Source organism: Spermophilus citellus (genome assembly GCF_964194105.1).
Source record: "Spermophilus citellus genome assembly, chromosome: 2".
Lineage (NCBI taxonomy): Eukaryota > Metazoa > Chordata > Mammalia > Rodentia > Sciuridae > Spermophilus > Spermophilus citellus.
Genome location: NC_138183.1, coordinates 249,508,726 through 249,523,630, shown reverse-complemented (window position 1 = coordinate 249,523,630; position 14,905 = coordinate 249,508,726). Strand labels below are relative to the sequence as shown.

Sequence of the window (14,905 nt, the reverse complement as noted above, 5' to 3'; positions counted from 1 at the left end):
CCCATCTTGTTGGCCGTCAACCTAGTGAATCTCCTTGTCTTTAGCTTTGGTTCTGTGGGGTGTGATTATTATCACCACTTGAGGCCCAGAGAGGGAAAGGGACTTGCCCAAGGTCACACAGTTTCGTAGGAGGATATCAGCCCTCTGATTTCCTGTCCCCACTCCCTGCCCTTGAGGAGACAAAGGGAGACAACCAGTGATCTTACTCTTCTCTCATCAGAGCTGCAAAGCATACTTCTCCCAGACCCAGTGCCCACCAGACCTCACTTGGAGAACAAAGCCAAGCAGGGTGGAGGCTGGCCTCTGCTCCACAGGCCTGAGTTCACATCCAGTGCTTTCTAGCAGCAGAACCCAGTTTCACTGTTCAGAAGCTAAGGGTTGTTGGAAGCTGAAGTAAGCAAAGGTGGGAGATGCCCCACCCCCTAAGGTAGTTTGGCAGGAGAAGGGGAAGGCTGTAGGGATCTAGGGACCAGTGCAAGGAAAGGGCATGGGTCAGTTCCAGGACAGGGCTAGCAGGGATGGAGTCAGGGACCCAGCTGAGGCGTAGGCCTTAGGCAGGGATACTTCATAGAAGCAGCACACAACAGCTCCTTGGAAAACAGAATGGGAGCCTGCTTGCAGGGCCTGGGCCTCTTCTCCACCCACCCCTGTCCCCTGAGACCAAGGCAACCCCCCCATTAGAAGGCTTCTTCCTCCTCTGACACTTTCTTCCAGCACTGGTAATGGTAATGGGGTTTCTCGGCAAGCAGTAATGGTGGAAAGAATGCAGTCCTTCCGGCCTCTACCCTCGATTAAGGGAGCGGGCTTGGCCCTCAGGACCCTCCCCAGGGCCTCTGCTTCGGAAAGGGACCATGGGCAGCCTTAGCTGAACTCTGGTGGGAGGGGGCCAGAACCTTGGGAGGGGTGGGGCTGCGGTCTGAGGCTAGAAGGAACAGGAGCAGAAGCACACCCCAGTCCCAGGAGGACTCTGTCAGAGGAGCAATGGCTAGATCGGCACAGGAACACTGAGCTCTGGGCTCCAGCACAAGAAGGTGAGGGTGGTCAGCCTCCAGGAGGAGGCTCGGAACAGGTAAGTGACTTGCCCCTGGCCAGGATCTGAACCTAGTCCTCCACGTCCAAACCCAGGCAGTGCAGGGCAGCTTGGCTTCCAGAAGGCGCAGGTCAGCATGCCCATTCTGTTCTCTGGGTGGGTAGCCATGGGAAGGGACAGACAGACAGGAAAGTCAACCCGAGGAATCTGGGTGTGTTCTCAGAGTGGTACAGATGGTGACCAGAAGGAAAGGCAGAGAGGGTATGCTGGAGAGAACCCTTAAAGGGGGATCCAACATTTGAACTTGACTGGAAACCTTTACACCAACCCTGAGGGGAAGAGGGACAAGACCAGTATTCATAATCAGCAACTTGGGGACACTGAGATCTGTAGGCACTACTCCCACAATAGCTGTTGGGTACTAAAATCCATTCAAGTATGTCCCCTCTCTAATCCAGGAGCACCATAAATTCTGAATCAATACTGGGGTTCAGAAAGCTGGCCTGCCCTGATAGGGTGAGGTGGGGCATGGTGGGGAATTTGGACTTGGGTAAAATGACCCTCAAGCAGGCCTGCAGCCAGAGGCCAGGCTCTAGATGGGTGGGTCCTGCCTAATCTGCAAGAGCAAGGGTCAGCCTTGCTCCTGCAGGCTGGCTGAAGGAGTCTAAGGCCAGGGGATGAGCTGGGGAGCCAGGTTCCCTCACTCTACCCTTCCCTTGGACTAAGCTCCACCCCCCTTTCCTCAACAAGAGACCCCACCTGTGTCTTCTCTTTGTCTCTTTTCCCAATTACAGAGTAAAGGATGAACTTGAAGTCCTGGGTTCAAGATTGGCTCAGCACCTGCTGTGTGGCCTTGAGCCAATCCCACCCCTCTCTAAACCCTACCAGTGTAGAGGGCTATATCCTGCATGGGAAGAAAAAGTGTCTGTGAGGGGCTGGGACTTACTACATCTGGGATCCTGAGACCCTGTGTGGAACTGGTAAGCCGGCTGACTGGGGACTGTAGGAGTGGGAGGCACACAGCTCAAAATCTCAGCTCCCCCTCTATCTAGCCGTGTGAGTTCATTAGCCTCTAGTATCAAAATTGAACTTGCCTGGGCTGGGGTTGTGGCTCAGCTGTAGAGCGCTCACCTAGCACCTGCGAGGCCCTGGGTTCGAGCCTCAGCATCACATTAAAAATAAATAAATAAGGACGATATTTTAAAAAATTGAACTTGCCACACTCCTATTTAATATTCACAACCTTCTGAGGAAGTCACACATTCTTTTAAAATTTTTTTTAGATGTTGATGTACCTTTATTTTATTCATTCATTTATACACCGTGCTGAGAATCAAACCCAGTGCCTCACACACACTAGGCAAGCACTGCACCACTGAGCCACAACTCCAGCCCAGGTCACTCATTCTTTAACTCAGTCATTTGTTCACCCAACAGTGTGGAGCTGCCTGCTAAGCGTCTGATAATTCTAGGCACTGGGGTTCTGCAGGAACCAGGTAACTTTCTAATACAGTGGGTTTGCAGAGAAGCAGACTCTATCGGGGCATCAGCAACAAGGCCAGCACAGCTCTCCACCCGTATTCTAGAAGTGGGAGACAATGAACGAACGAATGAATGAGTCAGTTTGAAGATACAGAGAATCAAACATTGAGGGAACGGGATGCTCAGCCTGCTTAAGAGAGGTGTGAGGGAGCTACCCTCACGGTAGAACCACTGGGTGAGGGTCCCAATAAACGCTCCTTAGGGGTCAGCTGTTACTATTACCTTTATTATTTTGAGTCCTGGCTCCCCCATGTGCCAGTTCTAGGCTCTGGAGTTTCCTCCTTTGTAAGCGCTCAGGTTGCGGGGCAGGGAGGGCGGCGGCTGGCCCTAGGAGGGCGCCCAAACAAGTTTGCGCCTCCCGGCCCGGCTGCGCCCCAGGGGCGGGACGGTCTCTAGGGGCCGACGGCGAACTACATTTCCCACAATCCCCGTCCGCCGCCATCTCGGCCGGTGGGCGGTGGCTGCCTTGGGTCGGGCCCTTCTAGCCAGAGGGCCGGCTCTGTCCACCCCAACCAGAGCCGCCTCCACTGGAGGCGTGGGACCCCCGCCAAGTAGGACGTCTTGGCACCTGGGCAGCTCCTGCCCGCCTTTTCCACTTCTCCATTCCTGGGAACCCGGTCCACGTGTCGGTCCGCTCAGAGGAGCCCGCTCGTCCCTTGCAGGCCAAGGGGTTGAAGGACCCAGACCCCTGGGTCTCCCGTGACTCCTCACGGACCCACGCCCTACTCCCAGGACCCTCTCCCCTCCATGCCTCTGTGCGCCCGCCCCCGCCCCCCATTCTGTCTCAATGAGGACAGAATAAGACCGGATCCAATGAGGGCTAGAGATCTGGCGGGTGCGCAAGTCCTGGTATCAGACGCTTAGTATAAGCCTGGGTTTGGGGCTAGGAGGTTAAATTAGGGGCGTGCGAACAACGAGGCCCAGACCTCCGCGGACTGGACCCTCCTCTACCCGCTACCCGGAGGCGGGGTGGGGGTGAGGGCCCAAAGCGGGGCTGGCCCTTTAAGGGGGTGTGGCTGGGGGGCGGAGGAAGAGAGCTAGACAGAGAAAGCGGCTTCGGCGGCGGCGGCGGCTCGGGCGGCGGCCGCGGGGGACAAAGGGCGGGCGGATCGGCGGGAGGGGGCGGGGCGCGGCCAGGCCTGGCCCGGGGGCTCCGCATGCTGCAGCTGCCCCCGGGCGCCCCCTCCGCCGCCCTCGCCGCGGAGCCGCGCGGAACCGAGCCTGCGAGCTAACCTGAGCCAGCGGCCCGGAGCCAGCCGGCGGGCGTCCAGGAGGCGGCGGCGCAGGGAGGGGCCCGCGGCGCGCACGTGGCCCCGGCGGCCGCCATGGCGGACAGCGGCCCCGCGGGGGGCGCGGCGTTGGCGGCCCCGGCCCCTGGGCCGGGCGGTGGTGGCCCTGGGCCCCGCGTGTACTTTCAGAGCCCCCCTGGGGCGGCAGGAGAGGGCCCGGGCGGTGCGGACGACGAGGGCCCAGTGAGACGCCAAGGAAAGGTCACCGTCAAGTACGACCGCAAGGAGCTACGGAAGCGTCTCAACCTAGAGGAGTGGATCTTGGAACAGCTCACGCGCCTCTACGACTGCCAGGTGTGTTCCCCACCCCGCGCCGACACCCTAAGATCAGTCCCCGAGTCGTCTGCCAGGCAACCCCACCGTGAGTCCGCCTGTCACCGGAGTCAATGGGCGCTTCGCTTCCGCGCGCACCCTTCTCCGCACTCCCCGCCCCCAGTGTATGCTCTTTCTTGTCTGACCTAAGTCGTTCCAGCCTTCTCCGCTGCCTCAGACCCGGCCTCCTTCGTGCCACTCCCCAGGTCAAGCGTGATGTCCTCCAGAAACCTCGAGGGATAGCCTGGCATGGGGCAGGACAGGGGCGAGCCTGGGCTGGTAGTGGAAGGAGATCTAACCCACCGACTTAGCTTAGACTTGCTAAAAGGCGCTGGTCTGACTGGTGAGGGTACTCTAAAGGGTCTGCTTGTTTTAATGGGCGAGCTTGGAGCCCTGTCTTGGTGTACGGGCAAGTTAGCTCCATCTCTGGTCTCGGGTCTCTGGTTCTCCACCCCATGACTCCCTGTTTGCTCAGATGGTGACTCAGGCCCCCCCGGGGCAGGGTGGAGGAGTGGGCTTGCCCGATGCTGCCTACCCTACCCTAGCCTAGCCCTGGAATGCAGCTGGCTCTGAAGGGGATAGCTGCTTCCTGGGGGGGAGGGGTGGTGGGCGCCCCCTCCCTCCCCAAAGCATGGGCTCTTTGTTTCCACTTTTTCAGGCATGGGTTCTTCCCACTGACCCCTCACCCTTTACTTCCTCCTCACTCCCAGGAAGCTATGACAGGTGTTTGGGGGAGGGGAGGGGTTGTGATGAACTGGGACAGCTGGTTCCACCAGTGCTCTGTTGAGATGGGGGGCCCGGAAGTCCAGGAGACACATCTGCCAGGTTCCCAGCCCAAGGTCCCCAGCCCTGGCTGTCTGGCCTTGTCTGGCACCCCCGGTGCCCACTGGCAGGGACAGGAAGCTCCCCCCATTGGGCAATTTGCCTTGGCACAGGCCTGATCTGTTTTCCTTCTCAGAGCAGCTGCCCTGTCTGCTGGGCAAAGGCAGGGCTGGTGCTGAGGTAGGCAGGGACCTCAACTCCAAACCCCTCTCACTCCTCGACTCAGGCCCTTGTCTCGCCCTCTCCCCCCCCCCCCCCACCCACTGCCACCCCAGGAAGAAGAGATCCCAGAGCTGGAGATTGACGTGGATGAGCTCCTGGACATGGAGACCGATGATACCCGGGCTGCCAGGGTCAAGGTGAGGGGGGTTGGGCAGCAGGTAGAGGGCTGCCTGGAGGCACTGCCCCTTGGGAAGGCGAGGCCCTCGAGCCAGGCCTTCTCTGGTCTGAGTCATTTAGCTGTTACCTCAGGTCTCAGTTTCTGCCTCTGAAAAATGGGTTTGATGGTACTTGCCTAACTGTGACATTTCTGCCTCCAGTTGGCCCTTGTTCCCTGGAAGTGGGTATAGGGGAACTCTAGACCCCCATCCCTGAGAACTCACAGTGTACTTACCCCTCCTTCACCCCACCCACTAGGAGCTGCTGGTTGACTGTTACAAACCCACTGAGGTAAGTGGTTTTCCCAGAGGGTGGGATGGAGACCCAGCTCCTGTCACCTTGGGGGGTCTAGTATCTCTAATGCCACCCCCTCCTGTCTAGGCCTTCATCTCTGGCCTGCTGGACAAGATCCGGGGCATGCAGAAGCTGAGCACACCCCAGAAGAAATAAGGGTCCCTGACCCAGGTGAATGGTGGCTCCCACAGGACAATCGCTGTCCCCGACCTCGTAGCAACAGCAATATCAGAGGACCCTGTGGCCAGGCCTGGTGCCATGAGCAGGGTTCCCCATGCCCCTGGCTTAGGGGCCTCTTCCCTTGCCCCCTCAGTTTTCCATTTTTGGGGTTTTTTATTGTTATTAAACTGATGGGACTTTTTGTGTTTTTATATTGACTGCGGCGCGGGCCCTTTAATAAAGCTAGGATCCTTTGGAGCAGCTAATAGGCTTGGCTGGTGTTTTAGGGGGTACACTTTGATCTACAATTGCTGCCAGCTCAGCTTCTCCCCAGGTGACCACAGGTCTTCCTAAGGGCCATGTAGCCATGGCAATATACCTGTGCTGGCTCCCAGACCAGGCACTCAAAGGAGCTGGGGAAGCAGAGTTGCTGGTGACGGATGTGAACACTATTTCCCCTGGGCAAGGTCACCATGCCACTGAGCCTAGACCTCCAAGGTTCTGCAGTCAGGAAAGGAGAGCAGGGTAGGGAGATACCGGAAAAGGGAGAGGCTGAACTATGGTATTTTTTTTTGTTTTGTTTTGTGAAGCCAGAGGGGGACTGGAGCATGCTAAGCGAGCACTCTACCACTGAGCATGCCCCAGCCCTGAAGCTACGTCTTAATCTCTCAGAGCCCACAAAGAAACACAGGTTCACTCCTTGAGCTTTTAAGGATTTTTTTGTTTTTTAAAGTTTGGTCCCTGATGGCCCCCCACCCCCTGCCCCTCCATGGCAGCTGGCTACAGTTCTGAACGTCGTTCAATCTTAAGCAGTTCCACCTCGAACACCAGGGTTGCGCCACCTGGAGGGAGAAGTAGGGTTAAATTTGAATCTGGGCTCCAGGGAGAGGGTGGGTGGGGTGGTAGGAAGGGTTATTACCTGGGATCTTTGGGGGAGCTCCCCGTTCTCCATACCCTGTCAAAAACACACAAGAAACAAAGTGAGCTGTGCCACGTTCTCTTCTAATAACTCAGGCAAAGAGGAATGGTCCTGCAGCAGCAAGGCCAGAAATGGAGGGTGAGATGAAGACAGGAAGGGATACCACAGGCCTGCTAGAGGACAGAGGATGGGCACTATAGCTAAACGCCCAAGCCTTGCCCTGTCTTCATTGCTGGACACAGCAAGACTGGAAGGAGGCATGTGCTGTAGTGAATGGATAGGGTGGGGATCAGTGAGGCTGAAGCTACCTTCACCCTTCCCAAAAAAAAACCCACAGGGACTCTTACCCAGCTCAGATGGGATCACTAGCTTCCGCTTTTCCCCCTCACACATCCTGCAGGAGAACACATGCTCAACCAGGGCAATGCCCAGGCTCCCGGTGGGGCTTGCCTCCCACAGCTCACCTCCTAGGTCACGGCCATGCACACCCCAGCCCTCCAACCCCAGACTCACCCCAGCAGCCCCTGGTCCCAGCCCTTGATGACCTGGCCTGTGCCAAGGGAGAAGACAAAGGGCTGGTTCTGGGGCAGGCTGCTGTCAAACTCCGTCCCATCTTCCAGCTTTCCCTGTGGAACCATGGGAAGACTTGTGAGTAGAAACCACTCCTGATCCCCCTCCTCAGCTGCCCTTCATCAGGCCTGCCCCCATAGCACTGTGGCCATAGACCTTAAGGGCACAGAGCCCGGTGTTGCTCACAGTTCATTCTAAAAAATCTGCTGGTGGCCAGGTATGGTGGTGTGGGTCTGTAATCCCAGCAACTCAAGAATCTAAGGCAGGAGGATGACAATTTCAAGGCCAGCCTCAGCAATTTAGCAAGGCCCTAAGCAACTAGTGGCGCTGAAGGGCTGGGGGTGTGGTTTAGTGCCCCTAGATACAGTCCCCAATACAAAAAAAAAAAATCCTTCTGGTGTCCAGCGGGGCAGCAAACAGTGAAGGATGAGAAAGAACTATGAAAATGTACTTATAGGTGAGAAGGGACTTGCCCTATGTCACCCACCTGGTTGGGGAAAAAACCAGACTCATGTTCTTTCAGGTCCCCAGAAGCCCCACCCACTCCTAGGAGCTCCGCCCCTCACCCACCGTGTAGTGCATGTGCAAGACGTCTCCCTTGCGCGACTTGATGGGACAGTGGTCCACCCGCTTCTTGACCCCGATCTGCAGCTTCCGTTTGCCCTCGGCCCTCGTGGCCATGGCCAGGGCACTCAGGCAGACGGGCAGCACTGTCAGGATCCAGCTCAGCCTCATGTCTCTGCGGGCACAGACCCCGACCGACAGACCGGGAAGAGGGTGGGGAGGGCATGGAGCACCATCAGATACCGAATGGATTCCACCCCCAGCGAAACCTTGCCTGCCCCTGGGGACTCCCCTGTCCCGGGTCACCACCCTCTCCCCCAAAGCTCCGCGGCCACACTTACCAGTCCAGTGAGAAGGGGGCTTGGATGAGGACCCCAGAAGCGAGGGGAGGGGGTCAGGGGAGGCCACAGCAGCCAGGGCCCCGCCCCTTTGCTCACCCCCAGACCTTCCCTCCCTCGCGGTCCCCACCTCTGCTCTTCAGTTCCCACCCGTCCCTTTACGCAAAGTCCAGACCCTATCTGACTGCACAGCAGTTGCCCCGACCGGGCGGCCCCACTCACGCCACACCCAGCTGCCCCCTGCCCAGCACACCCACACCTCTGAGGCCGCTGCAGGGGGTCGGCCCCGAGGCACCCACACATCCCCACTCGGTGGCTCCGGGGAGGCCCGGTCCTCCGGAGGTACCCCCCAACCTGGCCCTGTGCCTCCTCCGGAGGCTCCACCCCAGCTCTGCGCCCTGGGGGGCCTCCGAGGCACCCAGACTGGCCCGGTGTCGGCTGGCCGCCGAGCCCGCTCCACCCATACCACCTCTCCCGGGGGAGTTCTCGGCCTACCGCGTCCCCAGGCTCGGCCACCACGGAGACCGCCCCCGCGTGGACGCCCCGGGCCATTACTCGGGTTTAGCCCTTCGCTTGGCTCCTTGGCTCCGCCCTTTAGAGAGTGCAGTTCCGCCCCCGGCCCTGAAGCTCCGCCCTCAGCCGAACTAGACCCCTTTTCCTGAACCGGAGCCACGCCACTCACCGGCTGAGGCCCCGCCCCCAGTGCCTGGGTTCCGTCCCCCTCGGTCTCCGAACCCGAGGCTCCGCCTTCCACCTGTTCCAGCTCCTCCTCCAAGGGATAGGCTCCGCCCCCCAGCCGTCCTAGCTCTACCCCCTGTCCCCGAGCTCCGCCTTCCACCCGCACCCGCTCGGAAGGCCCACCCGTTTCTATTCCACGTCCCGCCCGGAGCTCCAGGGCTCCGCCCCGTGCGGCGTGAGAACCCTCCCCCTGCGGCATCTCCAGACAGCTCCGACCCCAGCCCGTTTCCTCGTCACCTATCCCTCGCTGACACGCGGAGCCCCGGCCCGCTTCTGCCCGGCCTGATCCAGCCTGCCCTCCTGCACCCCGGTTCCCCCCAGCCCGGGCTGTGGCCCCCGCTCACCTCCTCACCGCGCCCCCGGAGTCAACCCCGGTCGTGCTGCCTCCTCTGCGCAGGCGCGTCCTTGTCGCTGCAGGCCAGGCCACGCCGCCCTCCCTTATTGGACCATACGAAACCCGCTGCCACACCCCCTAGCGCCGCTTCTCCCCTGGCTCTGCCTCCCGCATCGCCACGTGACTTACACGCCACTTCCGGTGGAGTTGTAGTCCGTTAGTTTCGGTCAAAATGATTTCTAAAAGGGTCAGAGTGACATTTTCCATGCATGTATATGTCAAAATACATCTACTGTCATGTATGTGAAAAAAGAAAAAATAAAAAAGAAATTATTAAAAAAAATAAAGGGTCAGAGTGACGTTACAGTCAAGCAGTCATGGGTTGGAAGAGGCAGTCCCTGGCCTCTTCCACAGCAATCCTGCTTGCCACTGGCCTCTTCGTACACTCCTGTGGGAAGAACTGGGCTTCGGAGTAACACTCGGGTGTGAAGTCCAGATCTGCCATTGGTTGTGGCTGTGTGACCTGGAGCGGTTTCCTTCGCCTGGTAGATGGGCTTAATGACACCCACCCCACGGGCCTGTGCAGGACTGGGACAATGTGCGATGTGCAGCGCCAGGCCCTGAGTTCGTGAAGGCTCCTCCCCTCCCCTCTCCTACAGCATCCGTGCCCACCTGCCTGTGCACACCGAGCGAGCACCGGGTCATGACTGCAATAGTCTGGCTGGGCCTATTCCTACAGGACAAGTTAATTTTCAGGGACCCCATCACCCACTAGAGCCCAACTGATGGAATCAACAAGTAATCAACCTGTAGCTGAGAAGCAGCTAAACCTAGGTGCAGTGTTAGGTGTTAGGGAGACACTTAAGGCCTAATTTCCAGGCCAATTTGCCTGAGTCCATTTCTTCAGTTGAAAAAAAACATCATGCCACAGACCTCAAGAATTGAGTAAGCCAGGAGGTGAAGCGCAGCATCATCCATGTCTAGTGGGACTAAATGGACCCAGAAGTGGTAGCTCTAGGGCCTTAATCCTCATGTATCCCACTCAAACTGGCCAATGGCATAACTGACCTCACAGCTAATGAAATGATTTATAAGCAGTAATCACATTCAGGAACTTTCTTTCTTCTTTTTTTTTTTAAGAGAGAGAGAATTTTTATTTATTTTTCTTAGTTTTCGGCGGACACAACATCTTTGTTTGTATGTGGTGCTGAGAATCGAACCCGGGCCGCACGCATGCCAGGCGAGCACGCTACTGCTTAAGCCACATCCCTAGCCCCAGGAACTTTCTTACAGTTTAACCCACTTCTTCCTTGGGCCCACTAAGACCATGAGTACACCCTCTGACCCAATACCTACCTGCTTTGGGTTAACTCTGCCTCTGGATGTCGTGCCTTAGCAGGCCAAAACATTGGTACCCAACACGACTTTGGGTCCATTGCCTTGCCACCCAGCCCTGGGCACTGAAGGCTACAGGAAGAAAAGTGGGTGCTGAGCTTGATTCAGACAAATCAGGAGTCTCATGTAGCCACAGATGAGGGAGCACCAAGGTGCCAAGGAGGTGAAGGTGGAGAAGACAGTGTGGGTTGAGTTGAGAGGAGCCCACCAGCCACAAACCTTTGGTACTTTCCTTTTAGGCAGAAGTAAGTGAAGGACAGGACAGATAGTAGCCTTAGAGCCTAACAGGAAAATGATCAGGTGAACACAAGACTCAGACTTTGACTGGAGTCTAGGGGGCCCCAAACACAGAAATCCACTGTTCCCTCCATGTGTCCATGGGGAAACTAAGACTCAGAAAAAAATGGGCAGAGGGAGCCAAGGTCACTCAGCAGATCTGGGTCCAACTTCAAGTTCATTAACCATAGAAGACAGAACCCTTGTAATAAGCAGGGGACAAGAAATGTGCTGAATCCATGGTTCTGGCTGTCTGGGATCTGCTGTGGGGGCTCGGGCCCTACTGCCTCCATCTGCACGACACAAGACGAGCTCCAGGTCTTGCAGGCAGTGAGTAATACAGATACTCCTATCCCAACCAGCCAGTCTGGACAGTGACAAACAGTGACACAGGCAGGGATAGCTCCTTCCATCTCTTTTATCAGGGTGTGGGGGGGTCACAGTTTTTGTATCAAAGCCCATTATTTGCAGAGGTTGGGGTCTTCTTAGGGGAGGCAGGAGCCAGGTGTAAGACACTCAGTTGCACAAGTTAGTTAAAAACTGAGACAACACCCCATCCCCCCAAGCTGGCATGTGACCCCTCTTGCTGCTGCCAAGTCTCCTCATCAACTTTGTTAGATGGCAGCCTCGGGAGACAAACGATGGCAGGAAAGCCCTCTGAGAAGCCCAGGTCCTAAAGCAGATTCCAGGACTTGGGGCTGGGCTATTCTCCCCAGGCTCTTCTCTTCTCCCACTGGGGTGTGGCCTGTGAAGCAAGTGGCCCACTGAGTCTGAAAGGTAATGTGTCACCTTCGCAGCTTCCGGCACCTGAAGATGGAAGGAACAGATCGGTTGTGAGGGCTGGAATGCAGCCCCCGCTCCTCCTGATGAACTCCCTTGTGACCTCCTGTGAACCTCATTCTCCTCTGAATCTCCAAGGAATCCCCCTACCCCCAGCCTGGCCTATGTCATCCCATGACCTTAGTGTGGAACATGGGTGGTGGGAGACACCGCGGACAAAGGTGAAGAAGGGGTTCCAATATATCCCGTTTGCTCAGCACCCATATAATGGGGAAAATGTCTGTGGTATAGGCTTCTAGGAAGGCCCAGACCTCTGCCACTGTCCTCCTCATTTCCATTCTAGGTAAATGTCACCTCCTCCAGGAGTTGACTAACACCTCAGATATGTCAGGTGCCCCACTGCCACCCTTAGAATTCTCTGCTGGCACCACCTTTCCCCTGTATGAGTTCCGACTCTGACTCGAGCTGTGTTCCTGCTCATCCCAGTGCCAGCAGACATTTGGTAAATGTTTGTTCAACACGCTCAACAGCTTCCCTTTCCCTGGCCTTCTCCCACTGGCAGGCTCGCCCTGGACCTGCTCCAGGATGTGGGCTCGATGCCTTCCCAATCAAGTGCCACCCCACAAACCCTCACCTGCAGGTGTGTGGGTTGAGCTCTAAGCCCCGCCCTTGGCAACGGAGGAAGCTGCGGCGTCGGCAGCGGCAGCGGCAGGTCCGTGGGTCAGGGCGCTGGCGGCGCTGGGTGCAGCGTGGGCAGGGGGTCCTGGGGCTGGAGTGGGATGGGTGATGTCAGCTGGGGAGGGTGCTCCAGGAGCAGAGTCCCAGCCCTGAAGAGAGCGGGGCTGGGGACGGTGGTGGGGAGTGGCAGCCCTAGGAGGAGAAGCGACATGTCTGGGGCGGGAAGGAAGAGTCTTCCCAGGACTTGGGGTTGGAGAGAAGGCACAGATTCAAGGAGCAGAAGAAAATGGACAGGGGAACCAAGTGGGAGGAAGAAGAGGGGACCACAGCTTCCTGACTGGCTCTTGCACTCCCTGGCCACCCACATATTATATTCTGAGTGCCCGGCCTGAGCTCCTACCCCAGCTCCGCAGGAGCCCAAAGGGACTCACCTGTCTGGCTTCACAGCACTCTCCCTTTTTTTTGGTCTGAAAAGAGAAGGCACAAAGAGGAACAGGGTCAGAAAATTCATGCATCCTGCTCTCTTGCCCAAGATCCCAGGTCTATCTTAGGCTCCACTCTTAGAAACCCAGTCCCCACCATGGTGTACCATCACGCCCGACACCCCCATGCCTGGACTCTGCAAGTTCAGAAGTTGGGCCTGGCTGGCACCTGCATTCACATTGGCTGTGTTCTTCCAGGGACATCTCCCCCAGCTGACTGCTTGGATACCGGATCATGAGGATCTGTGCTCAGGAGAAGAATAGGAGACACAGCAGGGAGGGGGACAGGAAAGGGGCTGGAGAGAGAAGAGCTCATCCAACAGCCAGGGCCTGGCCACCAACCCCCAGCCTCCTGTCCTCCAGTCTCTGGGCTGGCTCAGCTCCCAGAGTACCAGTGTCCCCCCAACTTGCTTGCCCCATTTGCCCTGGTACCTGCATTCGGACTTGGTGCTGCCCGGTGGGCACGCACTCCAGGCCATCGTCAGGGCAGCAGCCACCACAGCGCTGCACAGTCACACAGCTAGGCACCAGTTGTTTGGCCACAGTACCCATGAGCTCCACAGTCAGGGGCACTACCACCTCCCGAGGCTGGCAGGTGGCACGAGCATACACGTCTATCCATGACACCACTGCGGGCAGACCCACAAGGGTTAATCCCCACTGGGTTTCCTGCAGCTGCTCCCAGCAGCTGTTTCCCCAGTTCCCACGTCACAGCCACCTTCCACTAGCAAACCCCCTCTGCCCTCTTAACCTGTCTTCCCGCCCATGATTGTCAAGTAACCCCTCTGCCTCAGTGTCCTCCTCTGTGAAACGGGATAGTTTGCATCGTACAGGGGAGTTTTGATTTCACATGATGATAGACACCAGGAGCCCAGAATCAGTGCAGTGACAACTCCTTAGAACTGGCTTGTGTGAAATTATTGTAACAATTACCTTTCTTCTGGTGGCCAGGGACATCAGGCTGGGAGACAGGGGCCTGTGGGGAAGAAAAGACCTGGACCCAAGGTGCCCTCCAGGAGAAAGTAGTCCTGTGACTATCCCTGGGGCTCTGCCCTTGAGTCAGGAGGCTTCACGGACTCACTGACATCTTTCTGATTCCTCGTTCCTAGGGCCTCCACTCTAGCTTTACCTGTTGTCTCCTGGCCACCTGGGCCTGCCCTGGCCCAAGACCCGCCAGATGCGCTCTACCGGTGCCATCAAATCTCCTCCAAGCCTTGGAGCCAGGTTTGCTCCGGTGTTGCAGGTCAGGAGCGGGTACAGTGGGCGCCGAACCAGGTCTTGTGGGCACTGAAGCAACTCCGCCCCCCACAGCACCCAGGGGATGGGGTGGAGGAGTGGCTCCAGAACTGGACTGGCGGGCCTTGGAGGAGGGGTATCTCCTGGTGGATGCTTGGGCCGCCGGGGGTCCCCACGTTGCTCAAGTTGGAGGCCTAACCTGCTGATCCCCTCGGCAGAGGCCGCTCGGCGCCTCTCCACTTCCGCCAACCTTGAGAGGGCACGGCGGGCAGGCGGGATATTGGGGACGCACGTACCTGGGCTGGGGCCAGCTGCAGGAGCACGGCGAACAGCAGGCGGCGGAGCAGGGGGCGCATGGTGCCCGCGGGGGCCACGCGCCGGGGGCGCCCGCATTGCCCTAGCCCGGCGGCGCAGGGGGCGGCGGCAGCCAGAGCCCCATGGCGCGGGCCCGGGCGCGGCGGGCGGGGGCCGGGCGCGGGGGGCGGCTCCTCCGCGGCCCCCTCCCGAGCCCTGGGCGCAGGCAGCGCAGCGCAGCGCAGCGGCGGCGGCCGGAGGAGCCGGGCGGGCGGGCGGCCGGTGGCGGCGGCGGGCGGCGGCGGCGGGCGCGGCGGGGGCGGCGGGGGGCCGAGCCCGGGCTCGCGGGCGGGCGGCTCATGTGACCCAGACACGCGCTCCCCACCGGGCCGTGGGGCGGGGGCGGGGGGGGCGAGGCGCCGGCGGGGCCCGCCCCCTCCACACACCCCCTCCCGCCGCTTCAGGGGAAAGGGGA

At 58.6% G+C, this 14,905-nt stretch overlaps 3 protein-coding genes and 1 long non-coding RNA gene across 12 annotated transcripts; 1 reads left to right on the top strand and 3 right to left on the bottom strand.

Moving 5' to 3' along the window:
- Nucleotides 1-2,296: 2,296 nt before the first annotated feature.
- Nucleotides 2,297-3,477, bottom strand: LOC308632424. The gene is made up of 2 exons (XR_014018528.1): nucleotides 2,795-3,477; nucleotides 2,297-2,612 (listed from the first exon to the last, which is right to left on the bottom strand). It is a non-coding gene; the product is annotated as an uncharacterized lncRNA (long non-coding RNA).
- Nucleotides 3,478-3,686: 209 nt separating this feature from the next.
- Nucleotides 3,687-6,028, top strand: PPP1R14B (protein phosphatase 1 regulatory inhibitor subunit 14B). 2 transcript variants are annotated; one of them, XM_081264462.1, is made up of 4 exons: nucleotides 3,687-4,155; nucleotides 5,271-5,354; nucleotides 5,632-5,664; nucleotides 5,755-6,028. In XM_081264462.1, the coding sequence occupies exons 1-4, from the start codon at nucleotides 3,898-3,900 to the stop codon at nucleotides 5,821-5,823; spliced, it is 444 nt and encodes a 147-aa protein (XP_081120588.1). In that variant the 5' UTR covers nucleotides 3,687-3,897; the 3' UTR covers nucleotides 5,824-6,028. The 2 variants fall into 2 exon arrangements, with proteins under 2 accessions (XP_081120588.1, XP_081120589.1); XM_081264463.1 differs by lacking the exon at nucleotides 5,755-6,028 and having other exon boundaries at nucleotides 5,535-5,665.
- A 498-nt stretch (nucleotides 6,029-6,526) lies between these two features.
- FKBP2 (FKBP prolyl isomerase 2) lies at nucleotides 6,527-9,447 on the bottom strand. 5 transcript variants are annotated; one of them, XM_081264476.1, is made up of 7 exons: nucleotides 9,300-9,376; nucleotides 8,221-8,239; nucleotides 7,886-8,054; nucleotides 7,259-7,371; nucleotides 7,093-7,139; nucleotides 6,746-6,781; nucleotides 6,527-6,668 (listed from the first exon to the last, which is right to left on the bottom strand). In XM_081264476.1, the coding sequence occupies exons 3-7, from the start codon at nucleotides 8,048-8,050 to the stop codon at nucleotides 6,607-6,609; spliced, it is 423 nt and encodes a 140-aa protein (XP_081120602.1). In that variant the 5' UTR covers nucleotides 8,051-8,054; nucleotides 8,221-8,239; nucleotides 9,300-9,376; the 3' UTR covers nucleotides 6,527-6,606. The 5 variants fall into 5 exon arrangements, with proteins under 5 accessions (XP_081120602.1, XP_081120600.1, XP_081120603.1 ...); XM_081264474.1 differs by lacking the exon at nucleotides 8,221-8,239 and having other exon boundaries at nucleotides 9,300-9,447; XM_081264477.1 differs by lacking the exons at nucleotides 8,221-8,239; nucleotides 9,300-9,376 and adding an exon at nucleotides 8,687-8,896.
- A 1,912-nt stretch (nucleotides 9,448-11,359) lies between these two features.
- On the bottom strand, nucleotides 11,360-14,882 carry VEGFB (vascular endothelial growth factor B). 4 transcript variants are annotated; one of them, XM_081278692.1, is made up of 7 exons: nucleotides 14,433-14,882; nucleotides 13,834-13,876; nucleotides 13,333-13,529; nucleotides 13,031-13,143; nucleotides 12,850-12,885; nucleotides 12,375-12,610; nucleotides 11,360-11,767 (listed from the first exon to the last, which is right to left on the bottom strand). In XM_081278692.1, exons 1-6 carry the CDS (start codon nucleotides 14,490-14,492, stop codon nucleotides 12,397-12,399), a joined length of 663 nt encoding a protein of 220 aa, XP_081134818.1. In that variant the 5' UTR covers nucleotides 14,493-14,882; the 3' UTR covers nucleotides 11,360-11,767; nucleotides 12,375-12,396. The 4 variants fall into 4 exon arrangements, with proteins under 4 accessions (XP_081134818.1, XP_081134820.1, XP_081134819.1 ...); XM_081278694.1 differs by having other exon boundaries at nucleotides 12,375-12,509; XM_081278693.1 differs by having other exon boundaries at nucleotides 13,070-13,143.
- Between the last annotated feature and the right edge of the window lie 23 nt (nucleotides 14,883-14,905).

What these genes read in the sequence shown, in the direction of transcription:
- PPP1R14B (XM_081264462.1), top strand. Translation starts at nt 3,898, where the DNA reads ATGGCGGACAGCGGCCCCGCGGGGGGCGCGGCGTTGGCGGCCCCGGCC. An exon ending in CGCGCCTCTACGACTGCCAG is followed by an intron (nt 4,156 to 5,270) that starts GTGTGTTCCCCA and finishes CTGCCACCCCAG; the next exon opens with GAAGAAGAGATCCCAGAGCT. An exon ending in CCCGGGCTGCCAGGGTCAAG is followed by an intron (nt 5,355 to 5,631) that starts GTGAGGGGGGTT and finishes CCCACCCACTAG; the next exon opens with GAGCTGCTGGTTGACTGTTA.
- FKBP2 (XM_081264477.1), bottom strand. Translation starts at nt 8,769, where the DNA reads ATGGCCCGGGGCGTCCACGCGGGGGCGGTCTCCGTGGTGGCCGAGCCT. An exon ending in TGGGACCAGGGGCTGCTGGG is followed by an intron (nt 7,140 to 7,258) that starts GTGAGTCTGGGG and finishes GTTCTCCTGCAG; the next exon opens with GATGTGTGAGGGGGAAAAGC. An exon ending in AGTGATCCCATCTGAGCTGG is followed by an intron (nt 6,782 to 7,092) that starts GTAAGAGTCCCT and finishes TGTTTTTGACAG; the next exon opens with GGTATGGAGAACGGGGAGCT.
- VEGFB (XM_081278692.1), bottom strand. Translation starts at nt 14,492, where the DNA reads ATGCGCCCCCTGCTCCGCCGCCTGCTGTTCGCCGTGCTCCTGCAGCTG. An exon ending in TGCAGCTGGCCCCAGCCCAG is followed by an intron (nt 13,877 to 14,432) that starts GTACGTGCGTCC and finishes TCTTCCCCACAG; the next exon opens with GCCCCTGTCTCCCAGCCTGA. An exon ending in TCTGAACTTGCAGAGTCCAG is followed by an intron (nt 12,886 to 13,030) that starts GCATGGGGGTGT and finishes TTCTCTTTTCAG; the next exon opens with ACCAAAAAAAAGGGAGAGTG.